Below are 23,957 nucleotides of genomic sequence, written 5' to 3' on the forward strand. Positions count from 1 at the left end.
CCATAGTTCAGTACGGTTTTGTTTTCAGGCAGCGCAAGATCCACGCGCAGCTCGTTAAGCGATAGAAGTGTCGCGTGCTAGTTACAGTAGTGATGACGAAGAATGTCAGTACTAGATATAGAGTACTGTTACTCGAGCTCAGCAGAAAGATGTGTCGTATCGTATGGTAAAGTGAGAGCGTTGCTGAAGTTGAGACAAGAGTACTTAGAAAACACTACGAAAACGACTTTTGAGGTATAGTATTATAGTGTCGAGTGTGCGAACACCGGCATGTCAGCTCGTGTGTTTGTCATTAAATGACATATCAAATATTAAGAAATTAAGCATTTTTACATTGGTCTCAAAGTTTTGGACCTCACTATAAGCAGAATATATATACACAGATTCTTATTAAATGAAAATTATTTTATTCATAGTTTTATAAAAGAATTAAGCACATTAATGCAAAGCAACAATCAGACAGCCACAAACACCCATTCAAAGAATCTTAATTACCAGAAACATAATCTGCTTAATGTTTAGAGAAAATAAACATTACGGGAAACAAGCACATTACTAGTGGCTGATGCATTTGTAGCATTAAAAAAAAAAAACCCTGAGGATGAAGGGTTCACATAATGCTGTAATTACATCAGCAAAACCCTATCCTAGTCAGACGAGATGTCAGGTTGACTTTGATTAAAGTTTTATAAGAATCACCAGTCACATACTGTTGAACACTTTAGAAACAAAATATATTTCTATCAACCTCTTAGATCAATAGCACTGAATTTATTTCGTTTTCCATTAGGCAAACCTTTAACAATAAGGTCTTTCAAATTAACATCTTGAAAATCCTACAAAAATAGATATGCCCACACTTTTACATTTTTAAACGTTGCCGTATATTTTGGTGTCAAGAGAGATTATTTTAAATAAAAAATGCTTAACCTCCTCAAAAAAGACCAAATTACAAGCCAGGTTGAGTAACCTTTATCATTTACACCCACAGAAGCATGCTTGCAACTTATAGACTAAGGCAGTCCATGGGAACAATAAAAATACTGTACTTACAAAGGTATACACACAGTTACACTAAGATTTAAAAACACTGACTGAAAAAGAACGGTCAAAAGAAAATTTTTACATTTTGAAGTCTTTATGAATTGTTTGGTGGCCAGAGTACACTGTAGGCTAAAAACACACAACACAATATTACATTTTAGCTTTGAATGGACCAGATGATACTTCACAATATAACTTTTTAACTTAATAGACAAATGTAAAAGTTCTCAAATCTGGCATTTTCCCTCCAAGTATCTTGGGCAGATGAAATCGACAGGTGCATTCAAAGAGATACTTTAATAATTAAAGACACCCACATTCATTTCTAGAACTACAAAACAGGATTTGAAAGGGGAAAAAAGCTCCTACACAAACACACAAGGGAATGCTTTAATTCACAAATATTGTGCCTAAATATGCATCGAAAATTCAACCACGGCCTGAAACAGCCATTTAATTGGAGTGCTGAAGGTCAATCCAATCAAGACTCACGTTATTTCTGCAGAAACTGATTGAGAATAATTTATTCAGTGACTGATAACATACTCTTGCAGGTACGACTGAGTAAGGCTGCGGAGTTCCTCTAAAGCATAGTCCTCTGGCATGGGTAGACGTCCAATGTGTGGAGCAAGCTGGCAAAGAGGGATGTGTCGGGGATCTGGGGTGCCTTCACCACCTTGCTGGAGACTCAAGACCACCCGAAGGATGTTAGCCACACGTTTGGCCATCTCTATAAGGCAAGAGAGATGCAGGGTTACAATTCTACAGCAATTATGTGGATTCAAATTGCAAATCAAACAAGGTTTTAAACTTCAGGCACTGAGGAACATAATTTCTAGTCAGTTCCATAAATTAATGAGAAAAGAAGTTGAAATTAACTTATTGCAGTATAAAGTTCCCACAAAACATTGAATGATTTTCAGACCTGATTGCGCAAGTCGGTCTTTAGCTTTGGAGCAGGGGAGGCGCTCTATTCTGCTGCAGAGAGACGTCACCTCTGTATGCAGTCGCTCCAGCTCATAACCTGGGCTTTCCGTCTAGAGATAAAAGTAGAAGACAATCACATTAGTAGTTCCTTAAATTTTTGTTACAGTTGAGCAACATACTATCCTGAACAGCAGGATACCTGTTGGATGTCCTGCAGTGTCTGAATGACATGGATATAATCAAGAAAGATTCGTCCAGACGTGTCCCAGTCCTGAATCTGAACACTGCGCTCTGGCACTGCTAACCCCTCTAGGAATTCCAGAAGGTACTTATGATTATCGTTAATGATGCAGTCTGAGGAAAAAAGACAGGAGGATGGAATTAGTACAGTTAGTACCATCATACAGAATTCATCAGCAGCTGCTAAAGAACAGAGCGTTCCAATCATAAAATATGGATTTACGTTTTTCCTTCGACAAAACCTATAAATTACTAAAAGTATAGCATCTAATTTTCATAATCTGGGGGACCAAATTTAATTTAAGTTACTACCCAAACTCCAAAACATAGCTAGAAAATGCTTAAATCATGCAGCTTCAGTCAGATTTACTGAATAGAAACTGTTTTGAGTTTAACAATTGTCAAGTAGTTACTTTTTTTGATTCATAAGTCTATACTGCAAATTATTATACATTACAGAGCATTTTACAGTTATTTTCCTGATGACTTCAGTGTCTGATACAGCAAAGAAAGGCTCAGAGTTGAAACCACTTGCAGTTCTGCTTGTGTGTACAATGTAAATATGTTGTCTAGAACTGGGCAGCAAAATGAATGTGTAGCTTTGCATTGCTGCAGACATAAATTTTTTTTAAGAGGCATTAAAAGTGTGTTTGTGTGCTTTTGGCTTATTCAAACCTGAGGCCAGGTGCTGGATGACCAGCCGATGGCAGTGATTCCAATGGCCGGCCTTGTAAAGGTGCAAAGCCTCACTACGTTTGTCTCCCTCTCTACAAGCACGAATGGCCTTGGCCTGATGGATCCACTGGATGGGGATCAGCAACTTTTCCGTGAGAGTTTTCAGTTTGGTTCTGATGGTTTGGCACAGAGTTTTTTTTAGCGATTTTAAATGCAATTAAAAAATATATATATATCCAGTACATTGTTGTACACTGTAGAAAAACATGGATTATCACATGTCTACCTTAAATTTATTTTGAGAGAAGTATTATTTTTATAGATTGGCCATTATTTAGTGCTATGAACACATGTAATATCTGTTTCATTCATACTGGATACTAGACGGCGCCCCTGTGCAGAAAGTCCACATATGCATCACCGAAGAAATAGAGCTCACGACTCCAGGAAATACCATACACGTGTTTCCTCAATTTAAGCATGCTTCACTTTGTCAGACTTGTTCTATTTAAGTGATTTCTTGATTCAACAGGTCTGGCAGTAATCAGGCCTGGGTGTGGCTAGTGAAATTTAACTCGGCTTTCTAAAATAATGTGGTTAATTGCAGTTCTTTCATGATTAAACAGGAGGGGGCAATTAATTTTTCACGTAGGGCCACGTAGGTTTGGACAGCTTTTTTCCCTTAATAAATGAAATCATCATTTAAAAACTGCATTTTGTATTTGCTTGCATTATCGTTGTGTAATATTTACATTTGTTTGATGATCTGAAACATTAAAGTGAGACACACATGCAAAAAAATAAGAAATCAGGAAGGGGGCCAACACTTTTTCACACCATTGTATGTTGTACAGCATGCAACTTGACATTAAGCTTTTAGGAACAAAAAAATGTGCACACTCACCACTCTTCTGGGACAGTTTGCAGGCTTTGCTCATGCAGTGGCCAGTAAGGTAACTGAATATGGCCTCAGCATGGTTGCGCTGAAGGGCTCGGCCCACCTCCTCCTCAATGCACTCGGCCGCACACTCAGAGAGCCAGTGGGAGAAGCTCCTTCGCCTCTCAAGCTGCAGCTGGTAGTCCGAGTATTGCTCAGTCTCCACATCCCGGTCACCCAGACGACCAAAAAGAGCAGCACACAAAGTCCAAACTTGCCGCCAATGGGCCAGACCAGCTAATGTGGAAAATAAAAATTATTTAATATATAATAAGCATATGTATTTTTTTTTTTATTTAATTAAATTATTCAGTTCATTAAAACTTTTATATATACACAAACACTACTGTCTAAACTTAAAGTTGGTAAGATTTAAAAAGCGCACAAAGTTAAAGAACAGCATTTAGAATGTATTAATTTAGAAATTGAAATTGTAGCATTGTAGCGGTTGAGATGTTAAATGAATCGCGATACAATTGGGGGTAGGAGTTTAAATGAATGCATCTCTGAGGGGCACTGTCTTTAGAAAAGATTAGATGGTATTTTCTTCTCATCTCGCCTCTGTATAAAACATTAAAGTAGTGTTCATAAGTTCAGTGCTGCTTTGTTTACAGCTGTAAACAAGGAAAAGCTATATTGCTGCCGTTCTATAAGCACCACCTGCTATCAGAGAGTGAATTAGAATTTTCTTTCAGCCCATGTGCTGTTTCTGTTTCGAGCTATGCTTTATGTAGTATAGTATCACAAATCTAAAGTCAGACCATTCTGTTTTTGCTTCAAATTTCGAAATTGTATAATCTAATTAAGATTAAAACCTGCTCATCTTTGTTTGTTAAAAAAAAATAGTGGTTGCCTCGAATTTTAAAATGGAAAGAGCACAGGCAAAGCCTTAGCTTGTTTACATGAAGAGATTTATATGATGTATTATTTATTTGATTTGTTTTAAAATTTAAATTTAGTTTTGTTATTTGACATTTGTTTTGAATATCATTTTGTAAAAAAATTAATAATAATAAAAAAAAGTATTATGAATCGTATCGCATTGTGAGTTAAGTGTATCGTTACATCCCTACAATGGTGTCCATTAACTACTTGAGCAGTCGTGGCCTAATTGGAGCACGGGTCTTCAACTAAAATTGCTTGAGGTCCAGTAATGAACCCTCCTCAGCAGCCGAGTGCCGGACAATTATATAGAAAAACATGAATTGGTGTTTTTTGCCAGACCAGGGTATCTGCAGAATATTTAAACTCAAATTTAAGACTTTAAGACCTGCACAAATAAAATAAAAATGACTGGTCTGATTGGTCTGAACAAAAACAGCAGACAGGTTTCTTAAAAATGCAAGTCATTCTCTGCCAGCAAGAGGCACTTTCTACCAGCAGTTTCCCCGGTAATGGCAGTACACAAAGCATGCAGCAGCTGACTGAAACATGCAGCGCTCATATGTATTCAATGAAATCACTGCCTTTCGAAGTTTAATCGTCACGTTAAGCCGTATCACAATTCTTGCCTTTCGGTCCCCAAATTTAAAAACTCCTAAAATCATAATTAAAGGCACAATATGTAATTTTCGCTGCTAGAGGGTGCGTATTTAAAATAAACAAAGAAACAAAGGCATATTTTGATGATGCCATGACTGAGTGTGGAATCATGGGAGTTGTCGTCTTAATCACCACATACAATCCGACGGGACTCGGGCAGAAATCATGTTCATGGGTGAGTTAATGATTTATTAACGTAGTAGAATGAAGCAGGGTGAGGCTGAAAGCCGTCAAAGCGAAACGAGGCCGCTGAACGAGCGTGACACACGGCTCGAAAGCAGCGGAGCTTTTATTATGCAACTGTAGACCTCCTTCCGCTCGTGCGTATGTGGGGGGAAAAAAGCAGCGCTGTTTTATCATACTAGATACATTTGAAAGTTCTGTTATAATGCTACTCTGTGCGGTCGTCACCGGTCTATTAAAATGCACAAAATATTAAAGCGTCTTTGGTGTTTCCATGTTTTCTACAAAACAGAACCGGAAATCGAGGGGTTATGACATCATTAGCCGGTTGACACAATGACACTATGGAAACGGTCCGTGTCACTAGTTAAAATAGCTTATTTCTCTGGATTTAAACATTCTTTGAAACATTTGGGATAGTGTAAGTACACAAGTCAGCAAAATATATAACACTGTTCTAGTGGTTTTTGGATATTTTAATAAAAACATTTGACAGTGCTTTTCAAGACTTTCTTGTACCATTTCTAAAGCATACCACTAAATAGAAGACTTTAAGGACCCGCCAACTTTCCAAATTTTTGAGAATTAAATTTTTTCACTCCCTGAAAGTTTCACCTGTCTGCGTGCCGCTTTCTGCTCTCTTCACTGCACACACGACTGCATGTCTGAATGTTACGCAACAGTTAACTTAAAAGTAGTAGCAACCTGTGGTACTGTAGGATCCAAACTTTACTGAGCTGACCTTGATATGCTTGATAAAAATGTGATTTTATTAGAAAACAGCGTTTGCCATTTATTTATTTCATAATGTCAAAAGGCTTAACGGTCCGGATTCGGACCTGGAGTCTGCCAGTTGGCGACCCCTGGGTTAGAGAGTCAGACTTGTAATCCAAAGGTTAGGTGTTCGAGTCTCGGTACCACAGGGATTGTAGGTGGGGTGAGTCAATGAACGGAGCTCTCTTCCACCTTGAACACCACGACTGAGGTGAGACCCTTGAGCAAGGCACTTAACCCCCAATTGCTCCTCGGGCACCGGAGCAAAAATGGCTCTCCACTACTCCACGGTGTGTGTGTGCGCACTTGGATGGGTTAAATGCAGAGCACAAATTCCAAGTATGGGACACCATACTTGGCTAAACGTCACTTCACTTTCACAATCTTCAAAATATCTTCTAGGTGATATCTAGGTTTGGAACAACTTAAGAGCGAGTAAATGACAGAATTTTTATTTTGGGGGAAAACTATTCCTTTAAGATTTAAAAACAGCATTTATAAAACTGCATACCATCCCCTCCTCCTATATCTGTGTTGGCCTCCACAATCCATTCTGCATAGCCATGCAGAGCATCCACTCCTTTTGCAGGCTGGATGAAGGGACAGGAATGCTCGGTGTTGATTGTGCTGTGTTTTAGACCAATCTCCAGTGGTCTGTGATACAAAGTAAGGCTCTCTGCTGACTGTTTGGGCTCCAGGCCGACCACCTGCTCCATTCGCACTTTAAATGGACTTTCAGTGATCCTAGTATGATGCAACAACAGAAAAAAAATGTGAGAAATTCTGCTGCACTATAGTTGTGCGTTGTTTGCACTGATAAGATACGGAAAGCTAAACTTACGGTTTGCTTTTAGTAGGTTTGGGTAAGAAGCCAAATCCCATGATCTCTGCCGACTGCTCCTTCATTGCCTCTGTGACACTAAGTGGATCTCCACAGTGCACCAGTGTCCAGTTGGGACCCCAGCCCACTCTGAAAGATCGCCCTCTGAACAAAGCAGAGTCCATCAGCAGATGGCCTTTTCCTAGAGTTATGGAGCTCTCCAGAGGTACTGGCCCCCCTAGCCTGCGGGCCCCCACAGTTCGAAGAGTAGGTTCTGGGGGAGGGGCCGGCAACAGAAAGGAAGGACCCAACAAAGGCCATGGAGATTCTGATGCTAGTGACTTGCGAAGCTTCTGAGGTATTCCCCCAAAAGGAGCCTCTGGCAACTGGGAAAAAAGCCCGCCTCCTGAGATGAACTTGGTTTGTAAAAGGGCTCCAACTGTGATAGAAAAGCCATAATATCAGACATGTTTAAAGAAGTATATTTCCCACAAGTATGTAAACCGTTATATGCATTAGGCTGGCATACTTGATGACCGACCAGCCCCAGAAAGCAAAACTTTGGGGGAAGCCACATCCTGTACGAGCTTTGACGAACCATGCTCTTGAAAGAAATCACATTCATCATCCTCTGCAAAGAGAGAGGCCTTCATAATCTGTATAGAAAACAAATCAAAATTGATTAAAACAACAGAATATGACTGGTTTCCAAACAATGACTCAATTACACACGCGCTACCTGTAAGGTATGAGGGTTGATGCCCATTGAGGAAGCAATCTGACTTGATGCAGACACAGGCTCGTGCTCAGCAGGAGTCTCAGATCTCAGCTTGTTCTCCTCCAGAGTTCTCTCTCGATCCTCCTCACCCAAAACACTGTCTGCCAGGTGCTCTTGAGTAATGTCAGCCATGTCACTGTCCAACTCCGACACACGGCTGAGCAGCTCAAGAACTGCTGTACTCTATGCACATGCATACAAAGAGATCAAGTCAAGTCTTTATTCTTGATCCGAGTGCAGAGTACGGTTAAAAATAATTTTTCATCCCTATCAGACCATTTCAGCAATGTTAAAGTTGACAGAAAGCAAACTTTCAAACAGAAATAAATTTTTACCTAAATAATTTGACAGGCATCAAGACTCTAGCTGCTGCCTATTCAAAACATTGCTATGAAAGCATTGTGTAGCCATGAAATGTCCTGACACAAACATGTCATCTTTATTGCACCTTTATTTATCAATAAAATACATGACAAAAATCAAATCAAATTCACACACTGCCACTCATACATTTTTCACTGCTATACTTCCAACTAAAACAATCTTAAACCTCACAAGCTCATATTTGTAGAATCTCTCAGATCAGACACTTTTAATTACTACATGTAATGTTAGTTAAATCACCTGCCAAAAATAAATCTAAAATACAAATGGTCAAACAAACTCTTTGCTTGTGTTCCAAATATCATAACATACACATATACTTCATATTTTGGCAAAGATAAAAGAAACCAAGCATAATGCTTGGCTGCATCTTATTCCACTCAAAACACATTCAGAATTACCCTTGTATTTTCACTCTGTGTAAACAAAGCAATGTTTCATACCAGCTGGGTGAGGAGGTTTCTGAGCCTCCAGCTCCTCATCTCTCTCCTCCTGAATAGAATCCTCTGCCAGAGAGATGTCCTCGCTACTGGCCTCCAGGCCATTGCGATGACTGGCAGTTCCCCGCATGTTGAACTCAGAGATTGTGTCCTGTAGCGAGGGGCTCGGCTGGGCGTGTGGAATTGGTTTGGTGATCAGATTGGTGTAGAACTTGGAGACCTCCAGATCATCCTCCTCACTTCGCTCCACAGTTACTTCTCTGGTCTCTCTTTCATCTATACTCAGACTGAAGTGTGACAGGAAAACGTTAAAATATATGGTGGAATCTCTACTAAATTCAGCAGTTAAGAACTAGTGTAAACTTACCTGAGCCCGTTGTGTGGGTACTCTGAAGGGGAGGCCAAGTCGTCAGCCTCTCTGTTCACAGAGTTGTTATACAGACTGCTGTTATTCAGATTCTTCAAAACAAGCTTCTTTATGCTCTTCCTAAAACAAAACATGCAGACAGAACACTTTAGTTAGTGCACTACAACTTGAGCTACATGTGCACTAAGAGTAGCTGGAGTTATGAAGTCAGGTTCTTACCTAGGCAAGAAGGCTCCATTGTTAAGAGAGGGTTCATCATCATCAAGTCCATCAAAGAGCTGAGATTTGGAGGAGCCTGATGAGGACAGAGCTTTGGGACGAACACGGGTGGCAGGACGAGGAGTCAGTTTGTACTGAGTAGGGGTAGTCAGGGCTTTCTGGGCAGCTGGATTTGTAGGCTTTAGACGCTAATGATGGAGAAGATACGTTAGCAGTGCATGTACTGTGCTAAATGGTAAGAAACAACTAGTCTTTTGAGCCACTCACTAATCTTTTCAAAATACCAATACATTTAAGGACCACGTAAAATGTAAAAGTCAAACCTCTTCCTTCTTCTTAGGGTCTGACAGTGGATTTCTGAAGAGCGGTGAGTCTCCAAAAGGAGAATATGCCAATGCATTGATCTGCTGTTGGAGGACGGCCTGCTGCGCAGCTGATGCATTGGGGTCAGTCAGAGCTGCGAACAAAACATAGTACACCAGTTATTTATTTTACAGAATTTCAAAGAGATCTGTCTCGCATGAAGTACTCAATTTAACATGATTACAACCAGTTATAGGAATGAAATCATTTATGAAGCATTTGCACTGACCCACAGGCTGTTGAGGAGCACCAAAATTCAGAGTGTTGGCTCCGGTGTTAAAGCCTCCAGTCCCAAAAGTGCCCACTGACCCCAGGGTGGAGCCCAGCTTGTTCTGGTTGTTCCCAAACAATGATGTCTGGCCAGTTCCTACAGCTGAAAATACAGACTAATACTTAGAAGCCATGTTTTCATTCTTACAATAACAAATGACAACAAAAATCATGCAGCCCAAAACATACCTCCTCCAAAGCCAGTTCCCAGTCCTGTTCCAAGGCCTGTCATAGCAGTTTTGTTCCCAAAGAGACCCCCACCAGTACCAGTTGCTCCGAATCCTAAAAATACACCAACATTGACATTTGAGAAGAAATATATTGTAATTTCTAGGTCAGATCAAATTGCACACTGGAGAAATGAAGCCCATCACATTCACCACCAAAACGAGAATGAATTTGATTACAGCAAACACTAGTCAGCATTAACAATATTAAACTTTATTGTTAAAGACTTACCAAAGGTTGAGGTGTTCGTGTTAGTCCCTAGAGTGAGTGTAGGCTTATTTGCAAACAGACCAGTGCCTGTTCCAAAGGAGGGTGTGCTAGTGGTGGTGGTGGTGCCAAATCCAGCAGGCTTATTGCCAAAAAGATTCTGTGAAATAAAGAGAACAAGTCAATCATTTAGAAAAACAATGCAAAAAAATTTAATTTACATTTGAACACGTTGAAAATCTAAAAATGGACTTTTGAAAAATACAGAAAAGGGGAAAAAATGAGAGCTAACTGTAGCCTCTCCAGAATTCACCTGTGTACCGACATTCCCAAAGCCGGTGTTAGTTTGGCCGAAAATTCCTGTGCCGAATCCTGTGGCCGTACTTGTGTTAGTGTTTCCAAACAGTCCTCCAGCCTGAGAGGCAGCTGTGTTGCCAAACAGCCCCTTATAAATAAAATATTGGAATAAACACAGAATTAATCTGATGTAAGATTAATAAGATCAGTTAAGCATATTTAGTAAATCAGTGTAGACATTTACTACACCTGCTGGAACTCACCATGCTGTTGCTGTTGCCAAAGGAGAATGTGTTATTTTGGGTGGTGGTAGCTGAGCCAAATGGCTTGAAGAGACTGGAACCTTGCTGCTGCTGCTGTTGCTGTTGCTGCTGCTGTTGCTGTTGCTGTTGCTGTTGCTGCTGCTGCTGCTGCGGCTGGCCAAACAAACTTCCTGTGGTTGTACCAAAGCCCCCAGTGCCTGCAATGCAAACACTTAGCACACTTAAGACAAAAAAAAAATCTAAATAAACAATTAAGGTACAACCACTTACTTGTGCCAAATGAGGTCTTGTTCTGGCCGAAGCTGAAGCCAGTGTTTGGAGTTGAGGCTCCAAAGAGTCCAGTGCCAGTACTGGGAGTAGCTGTGGCTGCCGCTCCAAAGAGACCACCTGTGCCAGCTGCCATGGGGTTGGAAGGACCCTTCCTTCCTGCCTGGTAATCCTCAAGCCTTAATTCCTAAGATCAAGGAAAGAAAGGTACATTTATTTCATCATGGCTTTAAATTCTCAAAACTCCAGACAACAGATGTGTTACATATTTTGTTCTCTGCAGACAGTTTATCAAAGCACCTGACAAACAGTGCTTGACAATTATTTCAGCAGGCTGCCAAGTACTAAAACAACTATCACAACAAGAAAATTCTACCTCTAAGGATTTGTTCTCGTATTCCTTCATGGCAGTGATACACTGGTGTTTGGTGTTGATGCTGGTTGTCACACCTCCTTTTACCATTGTGTCACTCCCAGTTGGTGGCTGCAGCAAAACACAAAAGATTTTAGTTAAAAACCATGCATGAAAAACAGGTAGCTAAATTACCAGTATGAAGAAGAAAAAAGTATAATAATTTCTAAACGAACATTGAATTTGATTGTTGTGCCAGGGGGAGCAGCAGTGAAATTTGATGACCCAAACAAAGAGCCTGATGTTCCTCCAAAAGGGTTGGATGTTGTGTTGGTTGTCCCAAATAATCCACCGCTACTGGTGCTGGTACCGAAAGCTGCAAAGCAATTCAAAGTTACTTAGGTCCATTATGTTTAAGTTATTCTTTTAATCCAAGACACTACTTCTACAACAAATCAAACAATTTATAGCTACACTGGAATGCTGCAGAAAACTTACTGCCAAAAGTGGTTGGTTTGTTGGCAGCAAAGGCATTATTCTGCTGGGAAAACAATCCTCCACCTCCAGTGTTGGTGCTTCCAAAAAGGCTGTTTGGTGTGCCACTGGTGGCACCAAACCCAAACCCAGTACTGGTGGAGGATGTGACAGGCTGACTGAAGGTGCTTGAGCCAAATAGGCCACCTTGAGGACAGACACAAATATTTAAATACAAATCACACACTGTTGACCAAATACAACATTCTTATGGGACCACTCGTTTCTTATGTGATAGCACATCAGTTTGCAATGCAATCTATCCTCAAAACCATCTTCAAATCAATAATATTCAGCTAAGTCTTCTCAGTGAGTCACCACTTGACTGAATTTGACTTGTTCATCATTAGCGAATTCACTTTTGAGATGACTTAGTCAACAGCTATTTTTTTTTGTTCCGTTACAGCTTGAGTCACCACAATCATGCTCTATTTTGCAAATGACTAACATGCAGAGTAAACTAATCTTCTCAACCTGCAGTGCTCAAATCAGTGAGCAAAGCCAACCTGCAGGATTGCATTGTCATGTTACACATACAAATTAAAGCACAATCTTAGATGAGGCTCAGCTACAAGCAAATAACTCTTAATAAAAAAAAAACTGATAGATTTTTATTTTTTTACTGATAGATTATATGAGCATTTAAAGATGGCTGTGAGATTCTGCATACACCTTCTGCTACAGAAAACAGCATACCAGGTTTGTTCTGGGTGGTCCCGAACAGTCCTCCTGTGTTGTTTGTTGTCCCAAATGCTGAAGATCCAAAGCCCCCTGTTGCTCCAAATCCAGCATCTGATGACAAAGGTAACACAAAATTCTTATTTTGTCTCTGTACAATATTAAATTATTGTTTCTCTAATTTTTTTACATATAAAATACCTTAGCATATATATTAACTTACTTTGTTGCCCAAATGTTGAAGTAGTCCCAAATCCTCCTGTCCCTCCCCCAAAAGGAGCACCAAAAGATTTGTTGAACATCTTGCACTGCTATAGAGCCTGCATATGTCTGCACAAAAGACAAAAGCTTTCAGTTCTAGCACAGCAAATACACTTCAGCTGCTTTACTAACAAGCAATCTTTTCAATATCTAAATGGTTATTATTAGGTGTTCCAATATTATTTTGATCACTACCATTGCTGAATTTTTCCTTTAATCTTTAGACTTTGATTTCCTATGGCCTGTGCCAATATTACAATGACTAAATTAGTTTGTTTCCATAAATATCCCTGACTGGTGTTCCTGCTAGGGATAAATGCTGAAAATGATTAGATGAAAAGTGTAAAAAATAAAATAAAATAAAAATCTGTTGTACACAATCTTCCACATGATGTCTGCCCTAATAGTTCTGATTCATACAGTTGGAGTCGGATAAACACTCGTTTAAAACATATGATCTGATATACAGTATGAGACCCTTTTCACAGTGACGTCAGCTAACTTCCGCTTTCCCGCAAAGCAGTGTATCTGTAAGGGGCATCATGTGTTGATTCGCACGGACAACATGTTGGTGGAATTGTACATAAACCGCCAAGGCGGAGTACACTTGAGAGCCCGTTACAGACAGGCAGCACGCCTATTGCTTTGGGCCGATCACCTTCTGCTCTCCATTCGAGCAGCGCATGTTCCGGGCTGCCTGAACAGCGGCGCGAATATGCTATCGAGGGACAGGATCCCTGCCAGCGGTTTCCCCCACTGAAGATTTTGTCACAAGGGCTGCACAAAATCAGAGAGGAGAAGGCGTCAGTGTTATTAGTCGCTCCGTACTGGCCGAACAGGCCTTAGTTTCCCGATCTGTTGGAAATAATAACGGCTCCCCCGTGGCCGATCCCACTGAGATGGGATCTCCTGTCACAGGCAGACGGCTTGGCATGGCACCCCAACCCCGAATGGTGGAAACTTCAGGTGTGCGGGAACAGGTAAAACCGGGCTCATTGTCTCACCGCGTGATGGACACGATTATGGAGGCGCGAGCCCCTTCTACGAGACGCCTGTACGCCTGTAAATGGACAGTGTTTGAGAGATGGTGTGAATCGAATGGTCGGGACTCGGAGAACTGCCCCATGTCTGACATTCTGAATTTTTTGCAACAACGAATGGACGGCGGCAGTATGCCCTCCACTCTTAAGGTTTATGTTGCAGCTATCTCAGCCTTTCACGCTGCAATCGACGGGCGCTCAGTGGAAAAACACGATCTAGTGATCAGATTTTTGAGAGGTGCGAGAAGACTGAGACCCTCTCTGATGGTGGGGGCTCTAGCCCCCCCCCCCTTCGAGCCACTTCAGACTGTCGGCTTGAGGGAGCTCTCGCTTAAAACCGTGCTGCTGCCCGCCCTTGCTTCGGTCAAGCACGTGTGGGATTTGCAAGCGCTCTCTGTGAATGCGGACTGCATGCAGTTTGGACCAGGTGATTGTAACATCATGCTCAAGCCAAGATTGGGCTACGTGCCTAAATCGCTCTCGACACCGTTCAGAGCGCAAGTGGTGGCGCTTTCTGCTTTCACTCCAGAGTTGGAGACTTCATTGGATGCTGCCCCGAATCAGGTGTTGTGTCCGGTGCGGGCTTTGTGAGTTTACATCGACCGCACGGCTCAGTTTCAGCAATCTGAGCTGCTGTTTGTATGCTTCGGAGGCAGCGCTAAAGGGCAGCCTGTCTCCAAACAACGGCTATCACATTGGGTGGTTGATGCTATTGCCTTGGCATATTCCAGCCGGGGAATGGAATGTCCTATTGGTGTCAGAGCCCATTCAATGAGGGCAGTTGCCTCCTCGTGGGCGTGGACTAAGGGTGTTTCTATCAAAGATATTTGTATGGCGGCTGGATGGTCTTCGCGGAATACCTTCACCAGATTCTACAATTTGGACATGTGGTCATTAGCCTTACAGGTCCTGTCGGTGAGTACGACCCATGGTTCTACCTGCAACTACTAGCCGTTTGACTGTGCTGGTGGTTTCGACTAGGTCGTGTAGGGGGATCGGGGGCGGGGCCATCGTCATATTCAGACTGTGGCGCCACGGATGCGGCCGTTCTCTATGTGTGTATATTGTTGTTAGTATTGTGCTGGCCTTGCCACTCACATGCTTCGTTGCACTGTTATATTACATACTTTTATGCGTTTGACATGACTATAATGTTTTAGCCTTGTATGGCGACAGCACTGCATCTCCCTCTCAATATGAGACCTGCCATCGGACATGGATTCTGAGTAACCTGATTGGATCCCTAGTGGGAATCTACATCCAATCCCCTCGAGGCATGTTGCAGGGTCATATTTGATTGGTTGTGGATTATTTTTAGTGTCTTGCAAGAACTGTTCATGTTAGCTCCGCCGAGGCTGAGCCTTTTTATTTCGCTGCTTCCACGGCGTTGTTCTATAAAGTCCCCAAGGCGTTAACGCCATGTCGAGAGACCGTTCTTGAGAGGGAACGTCTCTGGTTACTCTCGTAACCTCGGTTCCCTGAGAGACGGGAATGAGACATGGCGTTGGCCGCCGTGTCCACTGCTCAGGTCTGCTGTGCTGTTGGTTCAGTCGGAAGGGAACTGAGGTTACGACAGTAACCGGAGACGATTTGTATGACAACTTGATTATGTGTCACAAAATACATACTGGCGTGGACTAAGGGTGTTTCTATCAAAGATATTTGTATGGCGGCTGGATGGTCTTCGCGGAATACCTTCACCAGATTCTACAATTTGGACATGTGGTCATTAGCCTTACAGGTCCTGTCGGTGAGTACGACCCATGGTTCTACCTGCAACTACTAGCCGTTTGACTGTGCTGGTGGTTTCGACTAGGTCGTGTAGGGGGATCGGGGGCGGGGCCATCGTCATATTCAGACTGTGGCGCCCCGGATGCGGCCGTTCTCTATGTGTGTATATTGTTGTTAGTATTGTGCTGGCCTTGCCACTCACATGCTTCGTTGCACTGTTATATTACATACTTTTATGCGTTTGACATGACTATAATGTTTTAGCCTTGTATGGCGACAGCACTGCATCTCCCTCTCAATATGAGACCTGCCATCGGACATGGATTCTGAGTAACCTGATTGGATCCCTAGTGGGAATCTACATCCAATCCCCTCGAGGCATGTTGCAGGGTCATATTTGATTGGTTGTGGATTATTTTTAGTGTCTTGCAAGAACTGTTCATGTTAGCTCCGCCGAGGCTGAGCCTTTTTATTTCGCTGCTTCCACGGCGTTGTTCTATAAAGTCCCCAAGGCGTTAACGCCATGTCGAGAGACCGTTCTTGAGAGGGAACGTCTCTGGTTACTCTCGTAACCTCGGTTCCCTGAGAGACGGGAATGAGACATGGCGTTGGCCGCCGTGTCCACTGCTCAGGTCTGCTGTGCTGTTGGTTCAGTCGGAAGGGAACTGAGGTTACGACAGTAACCGGAGACGATTTGTATGACAACTTGATTATGTGTCACAAAATACATACTTGATACCTTTTCACTTGTTATTTCGGTTTGTCATTCCTTGGATAAACTGTGAGTGTGTAAATTAAATTCCCCGTATAATTTGGCAATAAAAAGACAAACAACATGATTTTGTTTTTATTTACTATGAGAAAATGACATAGACACAAATCATATTTTTTATATGAAATCTTTTTACTACATGGCAAGATTCAGATCCATAAAGGCAAGTGGTCTGAAAAGAAACTCAGTATCCAGTTCAAGAATAAAATGTCTTAATATTGAAACAATACAGAAAGGACAGCCACGTGGTTCTACTGAACTTTGGACTTCATTAATTACTTAAATTTCTCCATTCAATTTCGCTTTAATTACATACCGTGTTTTTACTTTGTGAATTATTATTGATTAATATGATCAATCATATTTTATTTTCGTTAGGCTATGGGCAAAGACTGTGATTTAATAGATATTTGTAACATTTCTGTAAAATATAGTGTTACATACTTAGTAATCATTATTGTTAAAGAACAGCTGAAAAGATGTTCTCTCAATTTTAACCCCATAATTGATCAAACTAAAAGAAAATTCAACTTTTGGCTTCAAAGAGATCTCTCCCTAAAGGGAAGAGTTCTCCTTATGACGGCTGAAGATATAGCCTGACTGACATATGCCTCCTTATCTTTGTATCTTGATAACCATACTAGTAAAAATATTGATAAGATGCTATTTGATTTCCTATGGAGAAATCGAACACACTATGTTAAAAAGACTGTGATTATGAATACATACGAGAACGGTGGCCTTAATTTCTTAGATTTCACCACTATGAACCACACCTTTAAGATTAATTGGATTAAGCATCACTTAAAAAACCCCACTCCTGTCTGGAATTGTATCCCTCATTATGTTTTTTCAAATATTGGTGGTCTTTGTTTTGTTTTGATGTGTAATTATAATATAGATAAAATTCCAGCTAAGTTATCTGCCTTCCACAAACAAGTGCTCCCATCTTGGTCATTAATATATAAGCATAATTTTTCTCCGCATCGCTATTTCATCTGGAATAATTGAAACATTCTTTACAAACATAAATCTCTTTTTTTTAAGAACTGGTTTGACAACGATATTAAATTGGTTAGTCAGTTATATAATAAAGAAGGAACACTCTTTTATTATGATGAATTCCTTTCTTATTGTAAAATGCCTGTTACTCAAAAATAATTTGCAATTGTTGTTGGTTCAATCCCTTCAGGTACTCGCATGCTATTTAAAGGTATTGATATAGTCCATTCTCCCGATTCAGTGTCTTTTGATGTTAGTAAATCTTATTTTGATAAAATTTGTTTTTCATTAAATCCCAAAAATAATAATAGAGCTAGCAGTACTCTTTTCCAAAGAGAAATTGTTACTGTACCTTATGTTTTGTCTCATTGGGTCTCTTTATTGAACGGAAAATGTATTTGCTGGAGAAAAGTGTTGTTGTTACCACAGAAATATCATCCTAGAAAGAAGATTAAAAGAAGTTTCTTATAAGCTTATTCATAGATTTTATCCAGCAAATCATTATTTACAACAATTTTAAAAAGGAATAAATGTAAATGGTATTTTTTGTAATGAGTATGAGGAAACTGCCTTGCACTTATTTTGGCATACTTAGTAATCATTATTGTTAAAGAACAGCTGAAAAGATGTTCTCTCAATTTTAACCCCATAATTGATCAAACTAAAAGAAAATTCAACTTTTGGCTTCAAAGAGATCTCTCCCTAAAGGGAAGAGTTCTCCTTATGACGGCTGAAGATATAGCCTGACTGACATATGCCTCCTTATCTTTGTATCTTGATAACCATACTAGTAAAAATATTGATAAGATGCTATTTGATTTCCTATGGAGAAATCGAACACACTATGTTAAAAAGACTGTGATTATGAATACATACGAGAACGGTGGCCTTAATTTCTTAGATTTCACCACTATGAACCACACCTTTAAGATTAATTGGATTAAGCATCACTTAAAAAACCCCACTCCTGTCTGGAATTGTATCCCTCATTATGTTTTTTCAAATATTGGTGGTCTTTGTTTTGTTTTGATGTGTAATTATAATATAGATAAAATTCCAGCTAAGTTATCTGCCTTCCACAAACAAGTGCTCCCATCTTGGTCATTAATATATAAGCATAATTTTTCTCCGCATCGCTATTTCATCTGGAATAATTGAAACATTCTTTACAAACATAAATCTCTTTTTTTTAAGAACTGGTTTGACAACGATATTAAATTGGTTAGTCAGTTATATAATAAAGAAGGAACACTCTTTTATTATGATGAATTCCTTTCTTATTGTAAAATGCCTGTTACTCAAAAATAATTTGCAATTGTTGTTGGTTCAATCCCTTCAGGTACTCGCATGCTATTTAAAGGTATTGATATAGTCCATTCTCCCGATTCAGTGTCTTTTGATGTTAGTAAATCTTATTTTGATAAAATTTGTTTTTCATTAAATCCCAAAAATAATAATAGAGCTAGCAGTACTCTTTTCCAAAGAGAAATTGTTACTGTACCTTATGTTTTGTCTCATTGGGTCTCTTTATTGAACGGAAAATGTATTTGCTGGAGAAAAGTGTTGTTGTTACCACAGAAATATCATCCTAGAAAGAAGATTAAAAGAAGTTTCTTATAAGCTTATTCATAGATTTTATCCAGCAAATCATTATTTACAACAATTTTAAAAAGGAATAAATGTAAATGGTATTTTTTGTAATGAGTATGAGGAAACTGCCTTGCACTTATTTTGGAACTGTACATACTCAGTTACACTATGGTGTAAGATCCAAAAATGTATTAGCGAAAATATTCAGAGTTTAAGACCTTCTTCACTCCTATGGGAAAATGTACTCTTTGGCTTTACTGACTATCATGACCAAGATGAACAGTACTTTTACTGAATTAATTTACTTATTCTATTGACCAAATTTCACATTCATAAGTGTAAATTTACTAATAAAACCCCAATTTTATGGTCTTGTTGACGGAAATATGTATATATATTGACAGTATCAGAGACTCTGTGAATAAGAAAGCTGAAAGAACTTTGAAAGTTTGTGAACGTTACAATATATTTATTTGATTTTATACACTGAACAAAATTATAAACGCAACACTTTTGTTTTTGCCCCCATTTGTCATGAGCTGATTTAGACAGATTTGTGAACAATATTTGAGAGAAATAGGCCTTTTGTGTACATAGAAAAAGTCTTAGATCTTTGAGTTCAGCTCATGACAAATGGGGGCAAAAACAAAAGTGTTGCGTTTTTAATTTTGTTCAGTGTATATACGTACACGTGTATCTTATATATCTTGTATTTTTTGTTTTGAAGTTTTATACTTTCCTCCCCCTGGCGACTATTTTGTTTGTTGTAATTTGTCCTTCTATCTTTTTTCTTTTTCTTTTATTATTTTAATGTTGTTTTCTTGATAACATATTGTGTGTTATTGTTCTTTGAATTAAAAAAAAAAAAAAAAAAAAAAAGTTCTAGGTTTAATGAGTTCTTAGGTTTTTCCAGTAGCTGGCAGAAATGAGTTGACGCGCGTAGGGGAACAGGAAGAAGGAACCGGAAGAACGTCATTGAGCGACTAGTACATATAACACGAGGCGAAAGCGGATAAAGTTCTTTCTGTTCTGAAGTAGCAAAGCGAGAATGTGTGCTCAGACAAAACAACAAAAAAAGATATAAATACGGATATTTTCTGGTGAGAAGTTTCCACTGTTTTACAATCATGTATATATATATTTTTTCTTCTATAATGTGTTGTGATGAAACCTAAACTGAAAATAGCTGGAATTACCGTCAGATGGTTCAGTGGTGATGATCGGTTTTCTGAGCACACTAAATGTAGACGAAGTATTTTAGACTTAAGAGTGTATGAGATGTTCTGTAACAATGTGTATCTTCCTAGGTCTCTTCCGAGGGCTTCACAAATGTATGGTGAGTTCTGCAGAAATGCTATTACTTATTTTAAACCGGCCGAGTTCGTTATGATGAAACCTAAACTGATAATAGCTGGAATTACCGTCAGATTGAACAGTGGTGATGATCGGTTTTCTGATTTGAAACAAAACATGTTTAGCTTCTGTGAAATCTGGCCTGTAAATGACGTAAATTGATTGTTAATTTCCCCAACAGATTTCTTCGGAGGAGATTTGAACCGCTTTATCCTTAATCTTCATCTTCAGACTTAGTTTTTTGTGAACTGCTGTCTGTCCCATGAATTTCATATTTGTATTTATGTATTGTTGCAACTGAATTCCCAATAAAAGTAATTGTTCAAATATTTTGGTTTTCTTCATTTATCATGTTTATGTGGGTGTTACTGACATGTTACAGGGTGCCCACGCTTCTTGAAAGACGGCGTAGCTTGACGTTTGAGTTTGGGGGGGCCAAACCGAACCGGTGGATTTGGTCAGACGTACTTTTAAACACATTTTAGTTTTGCTATAGTAAATCTACATATTCACATTCACAAAGAGCAGTGGCAAGTGCGTGAGGTTGTCATGGTAACCACATACATTGCCCACGAATTACAGCTGCGCTTCTATCTTGCCATTCTAAACTTAGCAATAAACACGTTTAAAATGCACAATAAACATGTCTGTCAAAACCATCTCAAAGGAGGCTTTTATTAAGCAAATCAAGGAGTGAATTACTCATTCACTGTTTTTAGTGGATGAGTAATTGTCCGACCTAGGAAGAACAGACATTTGTTGTGCTTAATTCAAGTTAATGCGCAATAAGGCGCACACTTTTTATTTAGTCTTACTGAATAGACCATAAACTGTTTATATTCTAAAATAACATTTGAATGTAAATGGTCGGCATAAAAGTAGTGTGCGGCTAAACCGGCTGCGTCCTGTGGATCACCTTTATCAGATTGTCCGAGTCCGGAATCATTAAGCACGGCATTAATATCTTCATCGAGTTTTTCGTTTTCTCCAGATTTCTCTGCAGTGTATGATGTTAAAAACACGGAACATTTTATTCCACACAACAGGCAAGCATTATCATTAAGTCTATTATCCACCAAAACGCAGATTCGTCACGTGACAATTCTTACGCAAATGAGATTGAGGGAGGCGTTAAGTTTGTTTTGATTTATTAATTTACTTTAACAATTTAAAATGTATTAACTTTTACATGTTAACTACATTATATGCATTTTTACGTCATAGAAAAAACGTTATAAATATTTAGTAAAATTCTATAATTGCTATGGGGGCCCCCCATAGCAATTATAGAATCGGGATGCCCCAATTATAGAATGGGGGCCCCACCCCCACAAGCTATGGCCGAAAGTACTTGGAAGTACTTGAATTTCAGACATGGATTCAAGGCCTGGAAAGTACTTGAAAACAAACATAGGTCCTTGAAAGTGCTCGAATTAAATTTGAAATAAATTTTATGGCGCTATTTAAAAAATTGTCCTATATGTTCTTTCAAAGACCGAACAAGCAGCACTAATGATTGGGGGTGGAGATGGGGAGCGCGGGAAAAAAAAAACGTGTGTGTTGACACGCAGCCTAGAGCCCTGAGCGGGACAGTTTTCTTAATTCCGCTCCCCCTGAATTTCTGACCATTACCGGCCACTCTCGCAACGTGTGTGTCCCGCTCCCGCAAACATTCTTACTGTCTTTTTGTATGTATTGCTATAACGAAAATAGTTCCAAATATAGTAACAGCTGAGCATCTCTAAAAGAAAACACAGTCGAGTTTCATTCATGAATGAAAGTGCGTTTTTGAACGAATCTAGTGAGTCAGTGATTCATGATTACCCATACATAAAGATTTAATTCCTGAATGAATCAGCTGTTCAAACGAATCAATTGAATGAATGATTCAGTGATAAAATCAGTGACTTACCGCCACCTGCTGGTGGATTTAAATTTTTAGCGTATAATTTCAGTTATTTAAATTTAATATTTCTGTATTAAAATTTTTATATTTAAAACATTAATCTCCACATGAATGTATGAATTTAATTGCACTCATGCCACCTCTGAGCCTCATTAAATGTCTGAAAATGTACCTACAAGCCACTTTTGTGTTCTTCTGTGCCACCTCTGTAGTACAAATTAATTTATTAATACTAATTTCATATGATTGGTAAATTATTTGTCTTATTCTACTTCTTATATTGTTTTAAATTGAAATTTTAAAAAGCTTATAAACATAATTTTTTTAATTTGACATGAAAATGATGCCATTGAAAATGTAAAAAGAAAAAACCCCTGTAAGTCACTTTAAGGAGTCAAATGTCAGCTCGTATTAGGAAGGCTAATTTTTGATCAGAATTTTTGATTATTGATCAGAAGGTGCTCCTATTTTTTTTTTAATTACGAGGACAAGCGCTCCTAAAAAGAAAAGTAAGCATAGAGTGTATCAGAGAAAGCTGAGAGTGTAACAGTATATTAGATCCGTGCATGAGGTCTTAAAGAGACAGCAGTCTAAATTAACCTGCTGCTGCCTTTCATTATACAGTGAAGACTATACAGTGTTATTTTACAGTTGAGTATAGATTATAGTTAGACCTAACTGAAAACATTTCTTCCTCTTGTTTTTGTTTGTGCTATTGATTGTCATTAATTCATTTGTTCTTATTTTATTATTTACTTGTCTTTTTTAGTTAAAATAAGGCCATGTCCACACGTACACGTGTATTTTTATAAACAGAGTTAACGCAGAGAGGAAAACGCAAACGCGTGGTCCATGAGAAATAGTCCTGCCACTACAGCTGGAAAAAATCCTAGAGGAAACACTGCATGCATTTAATAAAATTAAAAAAATGCATTTACAAAGGTAAAAAGAAAATGCCCCTGAAATCACTTTGAGTCAAATGTCAGCTCGTATTATGAAGGCTAATTCTTGATCAGAATGTTTGATTATTGATCAGAAGGTGCTCCTACATTTTTTAAATTAGGAGGAAGAAGCGCTCCTAATTACAAGAAGTAAAACACTGCTCTTAAACTGGGTGTGTGACAGGTATGGCTGTGGAATAGGATTTGGCTGAGGAAAAATTCAGTCAAAATATTTTTTTTGCTTTAACCCCATAATTTTCGCACATCAGGGAGCCGTATCAATATGTGGCATATTGAAATTGCATTTGAATAAGCGCTTGCTGTTCAATTCCACTTTCGATTTTGCAATATAGTGGCACTCTGTGTAAAGGGAGCAGATCTTACAGTGATATTCTGATCATATTTTTTTCCAAACACATTTTACCAATTCCAAACCACATCAATCTTAATAACTACTATAATTTTTGTATTTAATAATTTAGAAATTTAGAAGTATATAATTGTCTATGAAGGCTAGAAATGAAAAACTCCTTAAGGTGTGCAGAATTATTAGGCAGGTTTTTAGGTTTTTT

At 39.1% G+C, this 23,957-nt stretch overlaps 1 protein-coding gene and 1 long non-coding RNA gene across 2 annotated transcripts; one reads left to right on the forward strand and one right to left on the reverse strand.

Annotated features, from left to right (window-relative positions):
* Positions 1–462: 462 nt before the first annotated feature.
* LOC107588787 (nuclear pore complex protein Nup98-Nup96-like) lies at positions 463–13,288 on the reverse strand. The gene is made up of 24 exons (XM_016277024.1): positions 13,013–13,288; positions 12,808–12,903; positions 12,076–12,258; positions 11,814–11,953; positions 11,602–11,709; positions 11,229–11,412; positions 10,959–11,155; positions 10,712–10,843; positions 10,423–10,558; positions 10,153–10,245; positions 9,923–10,066; positions 9,654–9,787; positions 9,331–9,518; positions 9,112–9,231; positions 8,720–9,031; positions 7,882–8,101; positions 7,672–7,798; positions 7,164–7,581; positions 6,834–7,066; positions 3,787–4,060; positions 2,887–3,059; positions 2,171–2,325; positions 1,970–2,081; positions 463–1,774 (listed from the first exon to the last, which is right to left on the reverse strand). Exons 1-24 carry the CDS (start codon positions 13,089–13,091, stop codon positions 1,572–1,574), a joined length of 4,161 nt encoding a protein of 1,386 aa, XP_016132510.1. The 5' UTR covers positions 13,092–13,288; the 3' UTR covers positions 463–1,571.
* Positions 13,289–20,182: 6,894 nt separating this feature from the next.
* On the forward strand, positions 20,183–20,876 carry LOC107588756 (uncharacterized). The gene is made up of 3 exons (XR_001609621.1): positions 20,183–20,285; positions 20,493–20,521; positions 20,720–20,876. It is a non-coding gene; the product is annotated as an uncharacterized lncRNA (long non-coding RNA).
* The last annotated feature ends 3,081 nt before the right edge of the window (positions 20,877–23,957 follow it).

This window comes from Sinocyclocheilus grahami, unplaced genomic scaffold (assembly GCF_001515645.1).
Source record: "Sinocyclocheilus grahami isolate Dianchi unplaced genomic scaffold, SAMN03320097.WGS_v1.1 scaffold107.1, whole genome shotgun sequence".
Taxonomy (NCBI): Eukaryota; Metazoa; Chordata; class Actinopteri; order Cypriniformes; family Cyprinidae; genus Sinocyclocheilus; species Sinocyclocheilus grahami.

Bases quoted from the DNA above. Each gene is read 5' to 3' on its own strand.
- LOC107588787 (XM_016277024.1), bottom strand. From the start codon at position 13,091: ATGTTCAACAAATCTTTTGGTGCTCCTTTTGGGGGAGGGACAGGAGGA. The intron at 12,904-13,012 runs GTAAGTTAATAT...CTTTGTCATCAG, and splicing joins TTCAACATTTGGGCAACAAA to ATGCTGGATTTGGAGCAACA. The intron at 9,788-9,922 runs GTCAGTGCAAAT...TTTTGTTCGCAG, and splicing joins TGCTCCTCAACAGCCTGTGG to CTCTGACTGACCCCAATGCA.